The sequence below is a fragment of the Pseudoliparis swirei genome, chromosome 10 (genome assembly GCF_029220125.1).
Source record: "Pseudoliparis swirei isolate HS2019 ecotype Mariana Trench chromosome 10, NWPU_hadal_v1, whole genome shotgun sequence".
NCBI lineage: Eukaryota > Metazoa > Chordata > Actinopteri > Perciformes > Liparidae > Pseudoliparis > Pseudoliparis swirei.
The window spans coordinates 3,190,175-3,211,644 of NC_079397.1; the positions used below are offsets into that span (position 1 = coordinate 3,190,175).

The window sequence follows — 21,470 nt, forward strand, 5'->3', positions numbered from 1 at the left end:
GATTTTTGGGGACAAACACTTTTTTTTTAATTCTTCTTCATTTACATCAATTCTTCAGGTTCTTGTTTTTTGTGTTTTTAATACTTTATTTATTGTGTGAGGAGAAGAGAAAAGAACTTCACCGTGTTGCCACATGAGTCCAGTAGAGTCGAGTAGAGTCCAGTTCCCTTTGATCCACTTCACGTCTACGCTGAGGAAGATGAGGGTCCTCCTCCTGGAGCCCCGGCGGGGGCGAGGCCTCAGGTCGGGCTCCCGGTGGCGCTGCTGCGGTTGAGGCTGCGGCTGATCTGAGGGAAGTGGACGGAGGGCGTCCGGGCCGTCGGGCCGTAGAGGCCGAGGTTCCTCGCCGCCGCCGACCTCCGGGGCTGCTTCACGCTGGGGAACGGGGAGAACACCGGGGTGGACGGCGAGGAGGAGAGGCGGGACGAGGAGCAGGCGGAGGAGAGCGACGGCGTGGAGGGGGACGAGGTTTTGTAGAAGCTGGAGGACGCGAGAGGGGAGAAGCCGCCAGCCGAAGGGGAGGAGGAGCAGGACGGACCGGGAGAAACCAACGTGGGAGAGGGGGAGGGGGCCGGACCGGGAGAAACCAACGTGGGAGAGGGGGAAGGGGCCGGACCGGGAGAAACCGACGTAGGGGACGATGAGGAGCGGTGAGGTGGAGGTGAAGCGATGGAGGGGAAGTGTCTGTCGGAGGCGGAGCTTCTTTCTGATCCCGAGGAATCGGACTCCTTGTGTCCGTCTGAGGACGCCGGAGGAGGAAGAGGAGGGGGGAGAAGAGGGACTCGGGCTGCCGGTTTGGACTCCGGGTTCTCCTCCTCTAGATCCAGAGAGTCCAGTTGCACCTCCACCTCTGAAACGTCCGTCGTCTCCACCGGCGGAGCCTCTTCGCCCACCGACCAATCAGGAGACGGAGACTTAAAGGAGTCACTCCCCTCTTCCTGCTCCTCCTCAATCTTCCTCTCCTCTTCACCCTCATACCTCCTCATCCCTCCTCCTTCCTCCTCCTCATCCCCTTCTCTCTCCCCTGAATCTCCGAAGCCCAGCTCCGCCCGGGCTCTGGCTATGTTCTTCCGGTGAACCCGGACGTGAGATCGCCATGGCGACCCCGCCTCCTGACCCGGGGGGAGGGGCGCCGGTCTGGACCCCGGTAGCGTGGCCGTGGATGTGGATGTGGGGTTGGCGCCCCCTGGGGGGGGTTCTGCGCGGGGTCTCCGGCCCAGGAGGAGGTGGTTGATCACGGAGCTGGAGGGGTTGAGTTGGGAGGGCAGGATGCGGGTGGCGGGACATTTATCTTTAAGACATAAAGAAAAGGAAGAACAGGAAGAAAAGAGGTGAAAGGTGAAAACAGGCAGAAAACAGTCGTTTCATGAGGAGTGAATTATAAATATGTGAATTTTTTTAACTAAGAGTTTCATCTTTAAATGAGGTTAGTGAACCTGTTCAGTTAACTTCAATTGTTTTTGTTTGCCAACTATATTGAATATATATACACTTTTATTATAATATATATTTTTTATATTTTTGTATTTATTTATATATATATAGTTATTTTATAAATAAATTTTTGAAATATATACTTTAAATATATATATTTTTTTTTTGTGTGTGCTATTTTTCAATATTTCAAAAACAGATGTTTCCTAAATTACAAAAGTAATGTAATTTGTCTTAACGTATTCAATCAATAGTCATAGTGTCAATACAGTCATTCAGCCACCAGAGGGCGACAGATTTATCATCTGGCCTCTCGCAGAATAACACAACAGTATTTTTACACCACTATTAATTTATCTTCCGTTATATAATATTTACAGCGAATAGGAGGAAGTAGAGGTTAATTAAATATCAGTGATAGGAATTCAGCCCAAAAACCGAAGAGAATTAATACTTTGCTAAATAAATCCATAATTGGAGACATCTGTCACTTATGAAGACATATGCAGTGCTTTAATAAATAAATACATGTTAAATATTAGGAGCTGTACAGAGTTTTAAGTGCTTTAAAAGCAGTGTTTTGACATGTGGTGGAAATACCAAATAATCTGAATGAAATGTGAGCGTGAATCTGATGGACTCGTTTTGTGTAAAGTCGTGACATGTGTCTCCAAATAAATATATACGGTGTACTTATACCACATACCATTAAACCATATACCACCTGCAAATAGAACAAAACCAGCACCAGGCATCCAGCTCAATTCCCTAATATTAATATATAAATATATAATATATAAATATTAAAATAAATATAAATATTTAACAAACAATTAAAATATCTATATGTAATAAAATAAATGTGATTGCATCAAAGATTATCTTCATTTATCCAAAACCCAATGAAATTGATTAATCAATTAATGAATCATTAAAAGACGCTCAGATCAGAACCCAGAACACCCAGTTTTCAGAAGTGACCCGACAGCAGTACCGTCAGTGAGCGGGTCGGTACTGTCGCCGTGTTTGTCGAGATGCTCCTGCAGAACCCCGGTGTTAGTGGCCACTTCAGGTACAGCTCCTACAAGTCACACATCATCGAGAGAAACATGGACTACAGTAGTAGTGTTGGTTCTGGCTCCCCTGTGGACTACAGTGGTAGTGTTGGCTCTGGCGCCCCCTGTGGACTACAGTGGTAGTGTTGGCTCTGGCGCCCCCTGTGGACTACAGTGGTAGTGTTGGCTCTGGCGCCCCCTGTGGACTACAGTGGTAGTGTTGGCTCTGGCGCCCCCTGTGGACTACAGTGGTAGTGTTGGCTCTGGCGCCCCCTGTGGACCACAGTGGTAGTGTTGGCTCTGGCGCCCCCTGTGGACCACAGTGGTAGTGTTGGCTATGGCGCCCCCTGTGGACTACAGTGGTAGTGTTGGTTCTGGCGCCCCCTGTGGACTAAAGTGGTAGTGTTGGTTCTGGTGCCCCCTGTGGACTAAAGTGGTAGTGTTGGTTCTGGCGCCCCCTGTGGACCACAGTGGTAGTGTTGGTTCTGGCACCCCCTGTGGACTACAGTGGTAGTGTTGGCTCTGGCGCCCCCTGTGGACCACAGTGGTAGTGTTGGTTCTGGCGCCCCCTGTGGACCATAGTGGTAGTGTTGGCTCTGGCGCCCCCTGTGGACCCCAGTGGTAGTGCAGTGGCCTTCTCTCTTCCCACCTGTGCGGATGTAGAGCTGCATGGCCTGCTGCTGCTGCCTCCTCTTGATGCGCGTGTACTGCTTCTTCAGGGCGTAGATGTCGGTGCTCATCCTCTCCATCATCATGCTGTTGATCGCCGCTTGATGCTCCGCCCTGGCTCCTCCTCCTCCCCCGCCTCTCACTCCTCCTCCTCCTCCCACCGCTCCCGGGCTCAGCTCTCCGATGTTGCCCTGCTCTCCTCGTTGGTCTGGAGGAAGAGACGAAACAAACAAAACGCTGACGTCGAGTTCTTTCTGCCAACATTTGACTTTTAAATTAACCCAGAGATTCAAAGATTAGAGTCGAGAGCTTTCACACAAAAATACATTCAGATTACATCCGATGTGCCTTTAAGCTCCTCTTCTGACTGATTCTCTCTTTAATCACGAGGAGAACTAAGCGGCACAATAAATAAATAAAACTCTTGATGCTCTCGAACCTTTGAAGACCAGGAACATGTGCATTCAGTTTGACATTTACTTCCTGTTTGTTTTCTCTTTTTGCTCGACTGGAAGAGGTCAGAGGTCATTTCCTTCTTTTGTGTGAGATGCAGTTTGTTTACTGTAATTATAAAAATGACCGGAGACGATTTATTAATGTCCCGATGCTCCACTTAGCTCTTAAGAATGAGCCCTTTGAGGTTAAAGAAAAGGAGGAGGAGTCTCCTCTCGGCCGGCGGCCGTCACGAGGGGTCACTGACCTTTGATGTGTCTGTGGTACCTCTGCAGCTCCGGGGCCAGGAGGCCCCCCAGGGGGCCCAGGCAGCCCAGAGCCGTCACCACCGAGTCCTCGTCGTCCATGTCGGCGTCCTCGTCGCTCTCCCAGCTGCCGGCAACGCCACTGGGACTGGAACCGGAGAACATCGCCGTCGTCATGGGAACCACAGGTTTCACTTCCGCTTTTCATCAAGATTTGGGAACATTCACACTACAGACTTCTAGGACCACTACAGACTTCTAGCACCAGTACAGACTTCTAGCACCAGTACAGACTTCTAGCACCAGTACAGACCTCCCGCTGGGTTTGACGGCGGTGGGGAACGGCGTGATGTTGTAGGTGTACTTCTCCCTCAGCTCCGCCAGTTGAGGGAAAGGAAACACGGCCATGCAGTAAACCTCCTGAAACAGTGAGGGTCACCTCCATCAGCTCAGAGACACAACCGGAGAGCTCACAGATGGGGGGGGGGGGGGGGGGGGGGTTCACCTGCATGAGCTCCGGGGGGTCCACCAGGCTGTGCTCTAGCATCTCCCGGGACAGACAACCCATCGTGCTGTAGAACTCGTCCGCCGTGTGGCAGTACTCGATCCTCCTGGACCGGAGGAGGAGGAGACGGGGGGGGGGGGGAGAAAATAAAAGATCAGGGAAGAGAATGGAGACTTTTAAAAAAACGTTTCTATAACTTTTCTATAAATTTTATAACTTTTCTATAACTTTTCAATACATTTTCATTAAATTTTCAACACAAATGAATGAATTGTTTAATCAAAAAAATTCAATTTGTAAATAAATGTTTATTTGTTTCATCAAACTGTGAAAATGTACACATTTTCAGGACTTTTCTAAAACCTTTGGGATTCAAATTTTTTCCAAGGACTTTTCCAGCGTGGAGAATAACCAGATTAAGATACCATGACCGTTCCATGGCCGTACGCCAACACACTTCCCGCGTCTCGTGAGCAGCGACATGCTGAAGTCCCATGTTGGGGGGACTCACTCTCCCAGCCGCTCCCAGATGGCGATGGCGACCCGGAACAGAACCTCGGAGCCCTCGAAGAACACCGAGTCCCAGATCTTCAGCACGGTGGCCGCCGGCAGGCAGGTGGCGAACATGGTGAGGAACCACTGCATCGTGAACACGTTGGTCAGCGGCGGCTCGTAGCTGCCTGGGAGGAGAGGCGGGGCGAGTCCTCGGTACACAAACACGGCCATGTTGTCTTTATGCATACGTGTGATGTTTGTATGATGTAATGATGTCTGTTTGTTTACCTCTGGCCTCTTTGTTGGCAGCTTTCTGGAGCTGGTGGAGGTGCTGAGAGAGTCTGGGCAGCTTGAGGCGCAGCAGGTCTCTGAACACGGCCATGTCCACTGGGAGGAGGACATGATATCTAAAGGTCACGGGGTCATTCTAGTTCATATCTTCGAGATCAAATATTTTAATTGCTTGTTTTGTCCAACTAAAAGTCAGAAAATCCCAAATGTATTCCATTAACTATTAAGAAAAGACATTCTGTCAAGCAAAAAGTCTCATTTATGAATCATCAGAGTTCTTGCAGACTGATTTTCTGTCACCTGATAAATATTTTCACCTGTAGCTCTGAGGAGATTTGTTCCCTCTTAAATTTCCTGATACACAGATGATATAATACTCCTTTAATACAGAACCTGTAGTTCGTTTCTGAGCTGAAGTTTGTCGTTGTGTTTACCTGACAAAGCTTGCAGGTTGTTGGCAAAGTAACTCTCAGGCAGCACTTTGTCGATGAGGTAGATCATCACCTGAGACGGAGGAGAGGAAATACCTTTAACACTTATTTAAAAAGTCAGAAATAAACAAAGAAACTTCTCTGTGTGTGTGTGTGTACCTTAAGTGCGTCGCTCTCGTGTCCCTCCGTCACCTCCAGGATCAGAGCAGCCAGCACGTTGAATCCTTGGCAGTAGCCGACGCTCTTGTTCCAGCGGGCGTAGGCCAGCAGCACCCGCTTCAGCACCACCCGGTCCTGCTCCCCCTCCTGGCCGCTGTAGGAACTGCAGCCCGTCCTGTGCAGGTCCTGAAACCATCATGTTGGAGATAATAATCGACATCATTGCAAAATAGAACACAGTAGCAATAAGAGTGAGGTCATTAAATAATACAAACAACAAACATACAAGGTGACTAAGAAGTGATTATTCGACGATGTGGTTACCTTGACGATCTGGATGCCGAGGGAGTCGTCGTCCGGGTTGCTCCGCTCGTTGAAGGCGAAGCGAAGCGTCTTCTCCCAGTCGATGGAGATGCTGTGGAGGTACTGGTCCGCCAGCGTGAGCCAGACCTGCAGAGACCAGGAACCAGTGAGACCAGGAACCAGAGACACCAGGAACCAGAGAGACCAGGAACCAGAGACACCAGGAACCAAAGAGACCAGGAACCAGAGAGACCAGGAACCAGAGAGACCAGGAACCAGAGACACCAGGAACCAGTGAGACCAGGAACCAAAGAGACCAGGAACCAAAGAGACCAGGAACCAGAGAGACCAGGAACCAGAGAGACCAGGAACCAGAGAGACCAGGAACCAAAGAGACACCAGTAACCAAAGAGACCAGGAACCAGAGAGACCAGGAACCAAAGAGACACCAGGAACCAGAGACACCAGGAACCAAAGAGACCAGGAACCAGAGACACCAGGAACCAGTGAGACCAGGAACCAAAGAGACCAGGAACCAGAGAGACCAGGAACCAGAGAGACCAGGAACCAAAGAGACACCAGGAACCAGAGAGACCAGGAACCAGAGAGACCAGGAACCAGTGAGACCAGGAACCAGTGAGACCAGGAACCAGTGAGACCAGGAACCAAAGAGACCAGGAACCAGAGAGACCAGGAACCAAAGAGACCAGGAACCAGAGACACCAGGAACCAGAGAGACCAGGAACCAGAGACACCAGGAACCAGTGAGACCAGGAACCAAAGAGACCAGGAACCAGAGAGACCAGGAACCAGAGAGACCAGGAACCAGAGAGACCAGGAACCAGAGACACCAGGAACCAGTGAGACCAGGAACCAAAGAGACCAGGAACCAAAGAGACCAGGAACCAGAGAGACCAGGAACCAGAGAGACCAGGAACCAGAGAGACCAGGAACCAGAGAGACCAGGAACCAGAGAGACCAGGAACCAGAGACCAGGAACCAGTGAGACCAGGAACCAGTGAGACCAGGAACCAGAGAGACCAGGAACCAGTGAGACCAGGAACCAGTGAGACCAGGAACCAGTGAGACCAGGAACCAGTGAGACCAGGAACCAGTGAGACCAGGAACCAGTGAGACCAGGAACCAGTGAGACCAGGAACCAGAGAGACCAGGAACCAGAGAGACCAGGAACCAGTGAGACCAGGAACCAAAGAGACCAGGAACCAGAGAGACCAGGAACCAGAGAGACCAGGAACCAAAGAGACCAGGAACCAGTGAGACCAGGAACCAGAGAGACCAGGAACCAGGAACCAGTGAGACCAGGAACCAGTGAGACCAGGAACCAGTGAGACCAGGAACCAGAGAGACCAGGAACCAGAGAGACCAGGAACCAGTGAGACCAGGAACCAAAGAGACCAGGAACCAGTGAGACCAGGAACCAGAGACCAGGAACCAGTGAGACCAGGAACCAGAGAGACCAGGAACCAGTGAGACCAGGAACCAGAGACACCAACCCAGAGTGAGACCAGGAACCAGTGAGACCAGGAACCAGTGAGACCAGGAACCAGAGAGACCAGGAACCAGAGAGACCAGGAACCAGTGAGACCAGGAACCAGAGAGACCAGGAACCAGAGAGACCAGGAACCAGTGAGACCAGGAACCAGTGAGACCAGGAACCAGAGAGACCAGGAACCAGAGAGACCAGGAACCAGAGAGACCAGGAACCAGAGAGACCAGGAACCAGTGAGACCAGGAACCAGAGAGACCAGGAACCAGTGAGACCAGGAACCAGTGAGACCAGGAACCAGTGAGACCAGGAACCAGAGACCAGGAACCAGAGAGACCAGGAACCAGAGAGACCAGGAACCAGAGAGACCAGGAACCAGAGAGACCAGAGACCAGGAACCAGAGACACCAGGAACCAGAGAGACCAGGAACCAGAGAGACCAGGAACCAGAGACACCAGGAACCAGAGAGACCAGGAACCAGTGAGACCAGGAACCAGAGAGACCAGGAACCAGAGAGACCAGGAACCAGAGAGACCAGGAACCAGAGAGACCAGGAACCAGAGAGACCAGGAACCAGAGAGACCAGGAACCAGAGACACCAGGAACTAGTGAGACCAGGAACCAGAGAGACCAGGAACCAGAGAGACCAGGAACCAGAGAGACCAGGAACCAGAGAGACCAGGAACCAGAGACACCAGGAACCAGAGACACCAGGAACCAGAGACACCAGGAACCAGAGAGACCAGGAACCAGAGAGACCAGGAACCAGAGACACCAGGAACCAGAGACACCAGGAACCAGAGAGACCAGGAACCAGAGAGACCAGGAACCAGAGAGACCAGGAACCAGAGAGACCAGGAACCAAAGAGACCAGGAACCAGTACAAACCCACAGCAGGTCTTGCTGTGGTCACTCACCCTCTTCCTCCACTCCTTGGGGATCCCAGTGGGGAGTCTGGCCACGGCTTTCAGGGCGTCGTACCACTGGGGGGGGGGGGGACACCGTCATTCACCTTGTTAATGAGCCGCACTCTAACGAACTCATAGGAATACTTCATGTATCATAATAACGTATGAATCGTCTTTAAACACAACGCTACACAGCGTCACGTCGACCTCTCACCTGCTGGAAGCCGTTCTTCCCCAGCAACGGCTCGATGGTGAACTTCAGCCTCGTGTCCACGCCTACAACACACAGGTGACACCCGGTCAGCCTGGAGCCAACGGACCCCCCAAAGGTGTGTGTGACCTACATCCTATACGCACATATCCTTTAGATAATCATGGCATCAGTAGCAACAATACAAAATAATGACATCTGACTCCAAGTGAAATCGTCTCACACCAAAATAAAATATCATTCATTTTATTGAAATTTAATTCCTAATACTTTTCAAATGGATCTACGTAGTTTTAAAGTGTTTTTAGGTTCAACAAGCGAACAATAACACAAACTAGCACAGCAGGCAGGTGGACAGAATATCAGGAACACCTCCCTTGTTCCTCATTGTTGAGCTGAAACAATAAAAGCCTCGAGCCTGTAACTTGAAAGAGTTAATAAAGTAATTAAAAGAAGAGTCAAGGGAAGCTTTTTACTTTACATAAAATGGCATCGAGCTAATTATCTGACCAAATATTCTAAAAGCAACAAAAAACCACTTGTAAAAATGTAATTAATTTCATTGTTAAATTCAATTCAATTCAGTTTATTTGTATAGCCCAATTTCACAAATTACAAATTTGTCTCGGAGTGCTTTACAATCTGTACACATAGACATCCCTGCCCCAAAACCTCACATCGGACCAGGAAAAACTCCCAAATAACCCTTCAGGGGGAAAAAAAGGGAAGAAACCTGGAGGAGAGCAACAGAGGAGGATCCCTCTCCAGGATGGACAGGTGCAATAGATGTAATGTGTACAGAAGGACAGATTTAGAGTTAAAATACATTCAATGAATATGACAGAGTGTATGAATAGTTCATAGTAGGCATATTCCACGATGGAGACCTCCACGATCCATCAGGCAGATGGCGGAGGGGAGGAGGAGTGGGCGGAGTCTCAACAGGACAGTGGCGTAGTCATGAGCAGGAATTCCACGACCCAGACGATCTATGCCGTCTCATAGGGTCCGATGACCCCATGAGACGTAAAGTCAAAAGGACTTCCGGAGAGAAAGCAGAGTTAGTAACGTGTGATTGAGAGATGAAAATTCATCCTTAAGGAGAGAAAAAGAGGAGATAGGTACTCAGTGCATCCTAAAACGTGCCCCGGCAGCTATAAGCCTATAGCAGCATATCAAGGGGCTGGACCAGGTGAACCTGATTCAGCCCTAACTATAAGCTCTGTCAAAGAGGAAGGTCTTAAGTCTACTCTTAAACGAGGTGACTGTGTCTGCCTCCCGGACTGAAATTGGAAGCTGGTTCCATAAAAGAGGAGCTTGATAACTAAAGGCTCTGGCTCCCATTCTACTTTTTAAGACTCTAGGAACTACAAGTAGTCCCGCATTTAGTGAGCGTAGCTCTCTAGTGGGGCAATATGGTACGACAAGCTCCTTAAGATATGATGGAGCATCACCAATCAAGGCTTTGTAGGTTAAGAGAAGAATTTTAAAAGTGATTCTTGATTTTACTGGGAGCCAGTGCAGAGCAGCTAGTGCAGGAGTGATGTGATCTCTTTTCTTAGTTTTAGTGAGAACACGAGCTGCAGCATTCTGGATCAACTGAGGGACCTAAGAGATTTATTAGAGCAGCCTGCTAATAAGGAGTTGCAGTAATCCAGTCTCAAGTAACGAACGTGAACCAATTTTTCTGCATCTTTTGAGACAAGATGTGCCTGATTTTGAAATATTACGTAGATGAAAGAATGCAGTCCTTGAGATTTGCTTTACATGGGAGTTAAAGGACAAGTCCCGATCAAAGATAACGCCAAGATTCTTTACAGTGGTGTTGGATGCCAGGGCAATGCCGTCTACAGAAACCACATCACCAGATAATTGATCTCTGAGGTGCTCAGGGCCGATTAAAATTACTTGGTTTTGTCTGAGTTTAACATCAAGAAGTTGCAGGTCATCCATGTTTTTATGTCTTTAAGACATGCTTGAATTTTACAGAGTTGGTTGCTCTCCTCTGGTTTTATCGATAAATATAGTTGAGTGTCATCTGCATAACAATGAAAGTTTATGGAGTGTTTCCTGATAATATTGCCCAAAGGAAGCATGTATAAGGTAAATAAAATTGGTCCAAGCACAGAACCTTGTGGAACTCCGTGATTAACGTTGGTGGTTATCGAGGCGTCATCGTTTACAAATACAAACTGAGATCGATCTGATAAATAGGATTTAAACCAAATTAGTGCCGTGCCTGAAATGCCAATCGACTGCTCCAGTCTCTGTAACAGGATGTCATGGTCAATGGTGTCGAATGCAGCACTAAGGTCTAACAAGACCAGGACAGAGAGGAGTCCTTTATCTGCTGCCATTAAGAGGTCATTTGTAATTTTCACCAGTGCCGTCTCGGTGCTGTGGTGTTTTCTAAATCCTGATTGAAATTTCTCAAATAAACTATTATGATGTAGAAAGTCGCACAACTGATTTGCACCACTTTCTCAAGGATCTTGGAGAGGAAGGGAGGTTAGAGATCGGTCTGTAGTTAGCCAATACCTCTGGATCCAGAGTGGGCTTCTTCAGGAGAGGTTTAATAACAGCCACCTTGAAGGAGTGTGGTACGTGGCCTGTTAGCAGAGACACATTGATAATATCTAATAGAGAGCCGCCAATTAAAGGCAAAACGTCTTTAAGCAGCCTCGTCGGGATGGGGTCCAAGAGACAGGTAGACGTGTTCAAGTAGAAACCGTTGAAAATAATTGGTCACGGTTGATAGGAGAAAATCCTCCAAATATACACCAGGGCATACAGCGGTTTCCAAGGCCATTCCACTTGAGAACAGATTGGCACTGGTTATGGGCAAGAGATTATTAATCTTGTCCCTAATAGTTAAAATCTTTTCATTAAAGAAGTTCATAAAGTCATTACCACTAAGGTTTATAGGAATGCTCGGCTCCACAGAGCTGTGACTCTCTGTCAGCCTGGCTACAGTGCTGAAGAGAAACCTGGGGTTGTGTTTATTTTTTTCTATTATTGATGAGTAATAGGCTGCTCTGGCATTACGGAGGGCCTTCTTATATGTTTTAAGACTATCTCGCCAAACTAAGCGGGATTCTTCGAGATTAGTTGAACGCCATATGCGTTCAAGCTTTCGTGACGCTTGCTTCAGTTTGCGGGTCTGAGGGTTATACCAGGAGCAAACCTCCTCTTCCTCACTGTCTTCTTCTTCAGAGGGCTATCGAGTCCAGTGTCATTCTCAGAGAGCCTATGGCACTGTCAACAAGATGATCAATCTGGGACGGACTAAAGTTAGACCAGGAGTCCTCTGTTATATTGAGACGTGGTATCGAATCAAATACAGAAGGAATCGCTTCTTTAAATTTAGCTACAGCACTATCAGTTAGACATCTAGTGTAGAAACTTTTGACTAACGGAGTACACTCCGTAGTATAAATTCAAAAGTTATGAGGTTGTGGTCTGACAGAAGAGGATTCTGTGGGAAGACGTTCAAATGCTCAATGTCAACGCCATAAGTAAGAACAAGATCAAGCGTGTGGCCAAAGCTGTGAGTGGGTTTCTGTACTCTCTGACAGAAGCCAATCGAGTCCAACAAGGAGATGAATGCAGCACTAAGGCAATCATTATCAACATCCACATGGATATTAAAATCTCCAACAATAATAACTTTATCGGTTTTAAGAACCAAACTTGATATAAATTCTGAGAATTCAGATATAAACTCTGAATATGGACCTGGTGGCCGGTACAGAATCACAAATCTAATTGGCTGTAGTGTTTTCCAGGTTGGATGTGAAAGACTAAGAACAAGGCTTTCAAATGAGGTGTAGTGTAATTTTGGTTGAGGATTAATTAATAGGCTCGATTCAAAGATGGCTGCTACTCCACCTCCTCGACCGGTGCCTCGAGGAATGTGAGTATTAATATGACTTGGAGGAGTCGATTCATTCAGGCAGACATATTCTTCATGGCTCAGCCAGGTTTCAGTTAGGCAACATAAATCAATGTGATTATCTGATATTAAATCATTCAGTAACACAGCTTTAGATGACAGAGATCGAATATTTAGGAGACCACATTTAATAGACCTATTTTGTTGCACTGCTGAAATAATTGTGTTAACTTGTATAAGGTTATTGTGTACGACTCCTCTTCTGCTTACTTTTGATTTATTTAATTGAAGTGGCCGTGGGACAGACACAGTCTCTACTCTAAAGTCAAGGGTGGGTAACTGCTCGAATGGAAGAGCAGAGAAGGGTGTTAAACTACAACTCAAAACATTCTAATAATAAATAACTAGTTACTTTTTTATTAAAAATGCTAAACATGAATGGTTACGTCATGCCGACTCATCCACACACACAAACACACATATATATATATTTTATTTTTAATATATATATTTTATATTAGTAAAAAATATGACCGTGGGTTAGGGTTAGACCTTTAACAGCTGAATTAAAGATGTACATATTGATGGATCACAACTTAAACCTATAATATTCATACATATCTATCTATCTATATATATATTTATATATACACACACACATAAATATATATACACAAAGTCTGTGAACTGACATCTGAAATCAAGAGGTCCAAACACCGGAAGCTGAGTGTTAGATGTCCAACTCCTTTTTTAAATCGATAATATAAACATGTTTGTCTTTATAGATCGATATTATAAAGACAAGTTATCTTTATACATCGATAAAGACAAGAGGAGATAATTAAGCCGCTGTCTGTTTCCGGGGTGCTGGAACCGCGTTTCAATCTGCGCTCCAACAAATCTCTTCACACGCGCGCACACACACGCACACATCTTCAGAGACAGTCTTAACGCTGCAGGATAAACCCTCGAAAAACGGAAATTAAACTTTGATGAAGTAAAGAGGGAAGCTTTCAGCGCCCCCCCCCCCCCCCCATCGAGCCGCTGATCGCGACTCAAAAGCAGCCGATCGATACCAACAATCAATATCTTTAGTTCCCACGACAATAAAAAAACCTTCACGAGACGACAGATTGTTTTTAAACCTGCTCGGTCCTCCTCGGTTCTTCCCTCCGCCATTCTCTGTATTCTAAAAAGGATTACCCCGGGAAGCCCCGCCCACTTCCCGGTCTCAGATTAGACCGACACGGCTCACACGCAACGAGGGGGGGGGGGGGGGGGTAGGAGGCAGGAAAGGAAGGGAGTAATGGAGGAAGGATGAGGTGAGAAAAGGAATGGGTGAGAGAGAAGATGGGTATAATGAATCTGATCTAGGTTAAAAAATACATTAAAAAAGGTTATTCTATATATATATATAAATAAACTATAAATGGTTGTGAAGCAGATAACTATAGATGGGAAGTAGATTGTTGTCTGTGTAGCACAATATCACAAGGCATTAAATATTTAAATATGCACATGTCCTATACGCTCAGCATCCTTCACTCTATTTCTGAACAATATTTATGTTTTTTTACTTATTCAAAAAGCTCCATGGGGAACGTATAGCATCAGAATAATGAACAGAGAGCACAGACCAACAACAACATGCTATTAAAGACGTGACACAATACATTTCAGCATGTCTCTAAAATCTGAGCGATCACAGATGTAAAGACATCTGGACGTTTCTGTGGCTTCATGGTGCATTAGTGGTGAAGAGGAGGAGGAGGAGGAGAAGTGACCTCTCACTTAGTCGGTGATGCATTACGAGCCCGACCAAACCTCAGCACTCTGCTCCCGTGATGATTGTGAAACACGAGCTCATCCTGATCACTGCCACCACGTGGATAAAAATCATTAAAGCTAAATAATTTACCTGCTGACAAATCCAACCGCACATTATACATTTATGTATAATATAAGCCAAGAAGCCAGATGCGTTTAAAACAATATAATCATAATGTGTGATCATCTACAACAATACTTTTACTCTTATAACAAGTCACCTGGCTCCAGGGTGCAGAGCAGCCTCGGCGCGCTCCGGGAGATGCCGTTCCGTTTCCTCAGCACGTTGCTGATGATGCTCCCGACCCCTCCCGAGCCCTGCGGCGGCCGCTGCCGCTGCCGCGGGCCCGCCCTTGGCCTCCGGCCGGCGCCGGAGAGCCGCTCCGGTCTCATCGGGAGCCGAGCCGATCCCTCCCGATCAATCAATCAAATCAATCATCGGCGTCAATCAATCAATCAACACCCCCCCCCCCCCCCCCCACGTCTCACGAAATGAAACCGAATAAACTGATACAAATCACTTCCGGTGATCGATCCTTTCCAGCTGTGTGATCGATCAGCGGAGCAGCAGCGTCTCGTGCCGGAGGATCGACTCATCTACACCGAACATATGATTCAGAAAGAAATGACACCGATAGCGCGAGGACATCCGGGTTCTGGCGCTCGCGCTCCGTACAGCGCTGCTGCTGCACACTCCTCTTCATCCTCATCCTCCTCTTTTTGCGTCACCAGAAGGAGGTGCAAGGAAGGAGCGTGGGGAGGAGATAAGGAGAGGGATGAGGTAATGGTGGTGGAGAGAGAGCAGTGTGGAGGGGGGGGGGTCAGCTAATAATTAAACATAAATATGTATAATATTTTTACGTATATAACTCAAAGAATAAATCCTGCGTTTGTGTTTCTACAATCACAGCCATGAGGTGCATCTGAACATTATTGAGGATCTTTGATCACTTATTGATTGTCCCGATTCGATCTGCACCAATCACAGAGGAGCAGGGAGGTGGAACTAAGCATCTGGAAGACGTCCCAAATATGGTTTATTAATTTATGGATTAATTGTTTAGATTATTACCTAAAAAAAGGGAAAAACTGAATAACTTTATACTTTAACCCTCAAAGACACGAAGCATCAAACTAGGCTCCGCCTCCAGGATTCAGGAGCGTTGTGCAGAGTCACAGAGCAAGAGAGGAGTGCGGTGTGCAGAGGGGTCGATGGCGCTCGGCCTCTCAGGTGCACTGAGTGCTTCCTGGAGGAGAAGACCTCCTTGATGAAGAGGATGAAGTTACACAACCATATGATGACGTTACATAATCTCCATGATGTTTCAGAGGGTCGACTGCTCTGATAACTTATATATAGAGGAGTTGAGTCGTTGCAGTCGATATGATTCAATGACCATGTGAAGAAAACAACATAAAGTAAAATCACTGGAGCGCCGTGGCTTATCAGAGAGAACGGCTTCAGCTCCTGATAGAAAAGGAAATGTAGAATATTCTAAATATAACAAACTCTGTAAGGGGTAGATTTGGGAATACATCCAGCTGCACATGTGCTCCATCTCCTGTTTAAGAAGACGACCACAATTAAAACAATACAAATTGAGATATTCCTTGATGAGCTCTGCATTCACTACTTTGATTAATGTCATTAAAATGTCAACATTCTCCTTGATGTTGGGGAAGTAAGGGAGGGGTCAATCTATTTGAGCCAATCAGGGGCAGTTACATCGTAAACTCATGTTATTTGGAAAACCATAATAATGCATTCAAGCTACAAGAAGTAATAAAATGATATATATATATATATTCACAATCCAGCCATGATACCAGGTGTAAATGCTTCTCAAGCGTGTGTTGTTGTTGTCCTACCTCCTTGTGAACCGTCAAGCTGCTTGATAACAGAAAAAGAAGAAAACACATATTCCTGTAATTTTGTTTATCTTTGTTGAATCATTGCTTGTTTTTTTCTTTTCTCAACAATAATCAACAACAAAAACTAAAATACTGTGACTGCTTTAGAGGAAACTTCTGTTCTTTCATCTTTGAGAAAATGTGTGAAGAGATGCCGACAAATGAATAAAATAAAAATAGTTTTCCAAAACTGTTGCCTTGTTTTTCTCCCTGATTCTAACCAAAAACCCAAATCTGCATCGTCAAGATATTTAACGTCATAGATCATTCATGGAATGAGGCTTAATCCATAATCTCTCCGATGAAGATATGAATAGAACACATTGCCATGACTTTTCCAAAACTTGTGTGATTTTTTTTTTTAAACGACTTTTACAGGCCTGAAAATAAACATTTTTTTAATTCCAGGCCCTTTCCAGGTTTTCCGTGACCGTACGACCCCTGTGAGATACGACGGCTTGGACCACGAGCCCGTGAATCTTGCAAATGATTTCAGCTTTCTTTAAATGTATGAATGACCTCATGGTTTTATGCTGCATGTTGGATTTCAGCACAACAAACTTTGATCAGACTAAAACTAAATATTAGGTTTATGAGTCCCATTAACATTACATTACATGTCATTTAGCAGACGCTTTTATCCGATTAGCTACAGGTCGATGTTGCATTTACAATTATTGAGACCGAGCTGACCCCATATTAACAACATGAAAAAGGAAATCCTACAACCACAAATGCATTTGTTACCTTCGCATTGAAAATGAGGAAGGTTATGTTTTGATCGCTGTGTATTTATTTATTTCTTTATTTGTATGCGTGTTACTCACATAACTCAAAAAGTATTAAACCGAATCGCATGAAATTTGGTGGGATGATTGGTTATTATCCGGGGACCGTTTGAATAGATTTTGGGATCGATCGGGTCAAAGGTCAAGGGCAAGGTCATGAAAAGGTCAAAATCTTCTTTTTACCATAGCGCGGTCAATTTTTATCTAATTGGCATGCAACTAATGCCAACATGTTCATAATTCAATGCCCAATCTTGTGATATGCGAAGGTATGCGCTCTACCGAATGCCCGTTCTAGTTGTAAATATATTGATCCTGTATTGGCATCCCGTGGTACCACCTGCCGGTCTCTTCAGCGCTAAAGCGAGAAGGATCAACCGAGGGTTCTTACGTCGTTTCTGCGAGACGGCCTGCAGGCATGCCGTGATGACGTCATAGTTCTTCTGCAGCTTGTGGCCGAGTCGGTCCCGCCTCCTCAGCTGGCGCAGCAGCTTGGTGGACTGCAGGCCCGTCCGATGCCTCACCTCCTGGACGATGGACTGCAGCTCCTCCGGGGCTTCGGACGCAGAGAGGAAGGCATGACGTGAAAGATGAATACAACTAATGCATGACAACTTCCCTCTCGATATAAACGGGAACGCTCAGAAACAACACCTGCGGTGTCCGCGTTAGTTCAGGAGAAAGATTTGCACAAACGTCTTGTGAAGAGACAAAACACACGAGGTTAAAATAATAACACATAATCTGTCTTCTGACTGTTAGTCTGAAACAACATGTGATGTCGGCACTTATTCGATCAGGAGATATCGTGTCGGTTTTCGAGGCTGCAGGCAAAAGAAGAAATGAAAACCAGAACAGCGCCCACAGGAACACACAGCCTCCGTCACCTTTATGGAGGCCAGATGTTTTGAGGTGGAGGCGACAGCGAGGTAATCATTGCTTTTGGTATTTTGTTGAGTTGCTCCCTGTAGCTGTGTCCACGGTGTATGAATGTTGAGTCTCTGAGTACCTTAAAAAGCACAATATATATTAAATGGATTTTTATTCTCATTATTTTTGTAGGACAAATTTATGAAAGAACAAGAAGTGGACACAAAATAATATCGGCATATAATAATTAATAATGTATAGTGTGTGTGTGTGTGGGGGGGGGGTAGGTGTATGTATATGTGTGTATATATATGTTTATGTCTAACATTTTTTTACTTGTTTTATGTTTATAACACTAAACAAATAAAAAAAATTAAATGACAAAAAAAAAAGTATAGTAGAAGTGCCTTCTGAAACATACGACGCAATCAGAGTTAAAAATCTAGATTACAAATCTAATATTATATATCTATAGATTTTTAATTTTAATAATAATCCATTTAATTCAAATAGCGCTTTTTAAAAAGGTGCTAAAAGACATTTACTTGGTACATTCATACACCTCGTCCACAGGAGCAATTCAGGGTTAAGTGCCTTGCTCAAGGGCGGGGATGAGTTTGGAAGACGTAGTTGCTAACCACCGACCCAGTCACACAAATTATCAATATTGTCACGAACAGGAATCAATGGACAAAAATATATTCTTTGTAATTCGTTAATCACTTGAAAATATCAAATATTTGCTAATTATAACTCCCCATGAATGCAGACTTTCTGCTTTTCTTCATGACACATCATGTCTTTGAAAGTAAATGAGACGATAAACAAAGCAAAACACAGTGTATTAATAAATATTCAAGCAGTAATCAAGACACTAATAACAATCTTCTCATCCACCTTCCTTGAAGAGCTCTTCTACCAGGAGGTCAAAGGTCATAACCACCTGCAAGACAATGCCCGGGAGGTGGCGGGTTCTGCCTCTAACATCAACAAACTCCTCCCGTCCCACTGAGGACCGTCCCGACATTTAATCCCCGACTAAACACACACTCACATGTTTCGGCTGCTCGGCGAGGCCTTATCAGAGCGCTTCCTCTTCCGGAGTGGCAGCCCCCTGCATTGTTTCACAGGACCGAGCCTCACGTGTGCGTGTGTGTGTGTGTGTGTGCGTGTGTGTGTGTGCGCGTGTGTGTGTGCAGAGGGCAAACACTGAGCTCACGGCCCTGGCTGTGTTGACTGTAGGGTTCCAGTCGGAGCCTGGGAACCATGGCAGCGTGACATTCACCCAACGTGCCTTTCGAGACTCCGAGGCGACGAGCCGTCAACACGCTCGTCGGCCTCCGTGTCGGAGAGTGTTTGGACATGCGACGGTCTGCATGCTGCGAGGATACCGATGAACCAGCTCTCCATGTACTAAAGGAATCTTTGTATCAAGTGCAATCAATATCCTCAGTGGTGGAACGAGCTCCCCGCTGACAGCAGGAAGACTCTACAGCTTCACCGGAAACTAAAAACACATCTTTTCCGACTATATCTGGATTAAAACACAGATTAGCACTTCAGTGGCACTTAAATAGCTCTTATTATGGTATTTATGTAGTTCCACATGTTGAGGAAATGTTACTTTCTGTATTCTTGTTGTTCTTAGTTTGTACTCTAGGTTGAATGCACTTATTGTAAGTCGCTTTGGATAAAAGCGTCTGCTAAATGACGTGTAATGTAATGAGCCACACACACACACACACACACAGGGGTTTAAGACCAGAAGATGGTTAAATGTCACATAAACTGATACTCTATTATAATTTGTTTTAAATATTCTAGATTAAAATTTTAATTAAATTGTAGTTTTTTTTTTTTAACAGATTAGATCATTTTCTTTTAGGTTGAACTTTGTATAATTTCTTATTTATCTGTGTACTCTGCTCCGGCATTGCATTTAAAAATAGGTTTCAGGATTGGTAATGATGTTTCCTGTGCATTAAATACTTTCTCTACCTTTGTTATGTCAATTAAAAAGAGTTTATCCTGTAGCAGGAGTGCACATTATTCCTGAATATGAGTATACATGTATTGTTTGGAAGTTTTGTAATGTGTTCTGCTAGATGCATGAAGTTTAAAGACAAAACAGTGAAACAATCTTTGATATTTAGTGTATAGAAAAATAAAATTATCTAACCTACCAATATCCAACTGTTTTGGTTGTGCTATGGTTTTAAGAATGAGGCTTTAAATGGGAAAAAGGACCCACTGGGCAGAGCTGACCCCGGATCAGCCCTAAATAAGATGGGTAAACAATACTTAAAAAGAGCTGAACTAATCATTAAAATAGCTTTTAATTAAAGCAATACTTGTAAAAATGACTTCAATCAGTTTGTGAATAGAAAGTTTGGATATTGAAAAGCTCTTTTATAAATAATACAACTGACTCGACCAGTAGGGAGAAACAGGACACCGACAGCCGCCACACCCCTCACCTTTCGGGGCCAGGTAGTTCATCTGATGCCTCCTCGTGTGCTTCTCCTGGAGCTCCTGGAGGAACCCGGACCCGGAGTTACTGCGGCCCGGGAAGGCATCCGAGCCGGACGCCTCGGTGGAGCTGTCCCAGCTGTCCACATTCCTCCTGCCGCCTCCGCCGTAGGTCTCGTAGAGCTCCACCAGCAGACAGTCCACTATAGAGGACCTCAGAGTTCTCACTCCATCTCCCCGGGACTCGGAGTCACTGTCCCCGGCCGCGCTGGTCCTGTGGGCGGCGGTGAGGACCTGTCGTCCCGCAGTTGGTGATGATGTGTCATTCGGTAGCTCGGCGGGGCTCGACCACTGGTGAAAGCCGGAGAAATCATCCCGGGGGAAGGCGGCAGAGTTGACAAAAACGCCGCTCTCTTCCTCAGAAAACGCGCTGCCGTCGCATATGTCAACTACCAAAAGTTCGCTACCGTTTAATTTCAACTCGGACGCCATTTTTATTTATTTATGTTTTACCTTTAACGGTTAATTAACTCTCCGTTCCTGTAGTTGTCATTTTGTGTTAGTTGGAAAGTTTTCTTTGAGCGTCTGGAGGAGGATAGAGTTCCTGGAGCATTCCATTCCTCACCTCAGAAAAGGTAGAGACCCGTGTTACAGCTTTTAGTTTCCTCCCTGAACGTTCGGGACCCGACGTCCCTGCCACCCCCCTTCAGAGATTGAACAATGAGCCAGCCCACTGGCTAAATTTCTCAACGGCTGGCAAACTTTCTTCAGGTCGCGCGACAGGTGCTTGCGGATCGACCAATCACGGAGGAGACAAAAGTTTATCGACCAATCGGCTTTCTTGTTCTAGCACTACGCCAGCAGGTCGTTTAGTACGTGTGCAACAGCAACTTTTAACACAATTTAATGTGGAAAACAACTTAAAATAGCATAAATATGTCAACAAACTAGCATTGGTTACATTTATGTTTTAAGTTTGTCATACGTATGTTGAGATACAAATGGACTACAACTGAATTTAATTGTGCATAATGAAAACAAAAAAT

General features: G+C 45.7%; 1 protein-coding gene across 7 annotated transcripts; it reads right to left on the reverse strand.

Annotated features, from left to right (window-relative positions):
• tbc1d30 (TBC1 domain family, member 30) lies at positions 1-21,103 on the reverse strand. 7 transcript variants are annotated; one of them, XM_056424909.1, is made up of 15 exons: positions 20,433-21,103; positions 17,477-17,641; positions 8,671-8,732; positions 8,466-8,531; positions 6,062-6,187; positions 5,738-5,923; positions 5,582-5,651; positions 5,145-5,243; positions 4,873-5,041; positions 4,362-4,467; positions 4,170-4,276; positions 3,859-4,004; positions 3,139-3,366; positions 2,429-2,515; positions 1-1,291 (listed from the first exon to the last, which is right to left on the reverse strand). In XM_056424909.1, the coding sequence occupies exons 1-15, from the start codon at positions 20,914-20,916 to the stop codon at positions 240-242; spliced, it is 3,153 nt and encodes a 1,050-aa protein (XP_056280884.1). In that variant the 5' UTR covers positions 20,917-21,103; the 3' UTR covers positions 1-239. The 7 variants fall into 7 exon arrangements, with proteins under 7 accessions (XP_056280884.1, XP_056280882.1, XP_056280885.1 ...); XM_056424907.1 differs by having other exon boundaries at positions 4,873-5,065; XM_056424910.1 differs by lacking the exon at positions 2,429-2,515 and having other exon boundaries at positions 4,873-5,065.
• Positions 21,104-21,470: the final 367 nt, after the last annotated feature.

Coding starts and splice junctions, on each gene's coding strand:
- tbc1d30 (XM_056424907.1), bottom strand. CDS start 20,916: ATGGCGTCCGAGTTGAAATTAAACGGTAGCGAACTTTTGGTAGTTGAC. Junction 17,642..20,432: donor GAACTACCTGGCCCCGAAAG/GTGAGGGGTGTG, acceptor CTGCGTCCGAAG/CCCCGGAGGAGCTGCAGTCC. Junction 5,066..5,144: donor TGCCAACAAAGAGGCCAGAG/GTAAACAAACAG, acceptor TTGTGTACCGAG/GACTCGCCCCGCCTCTCCTC.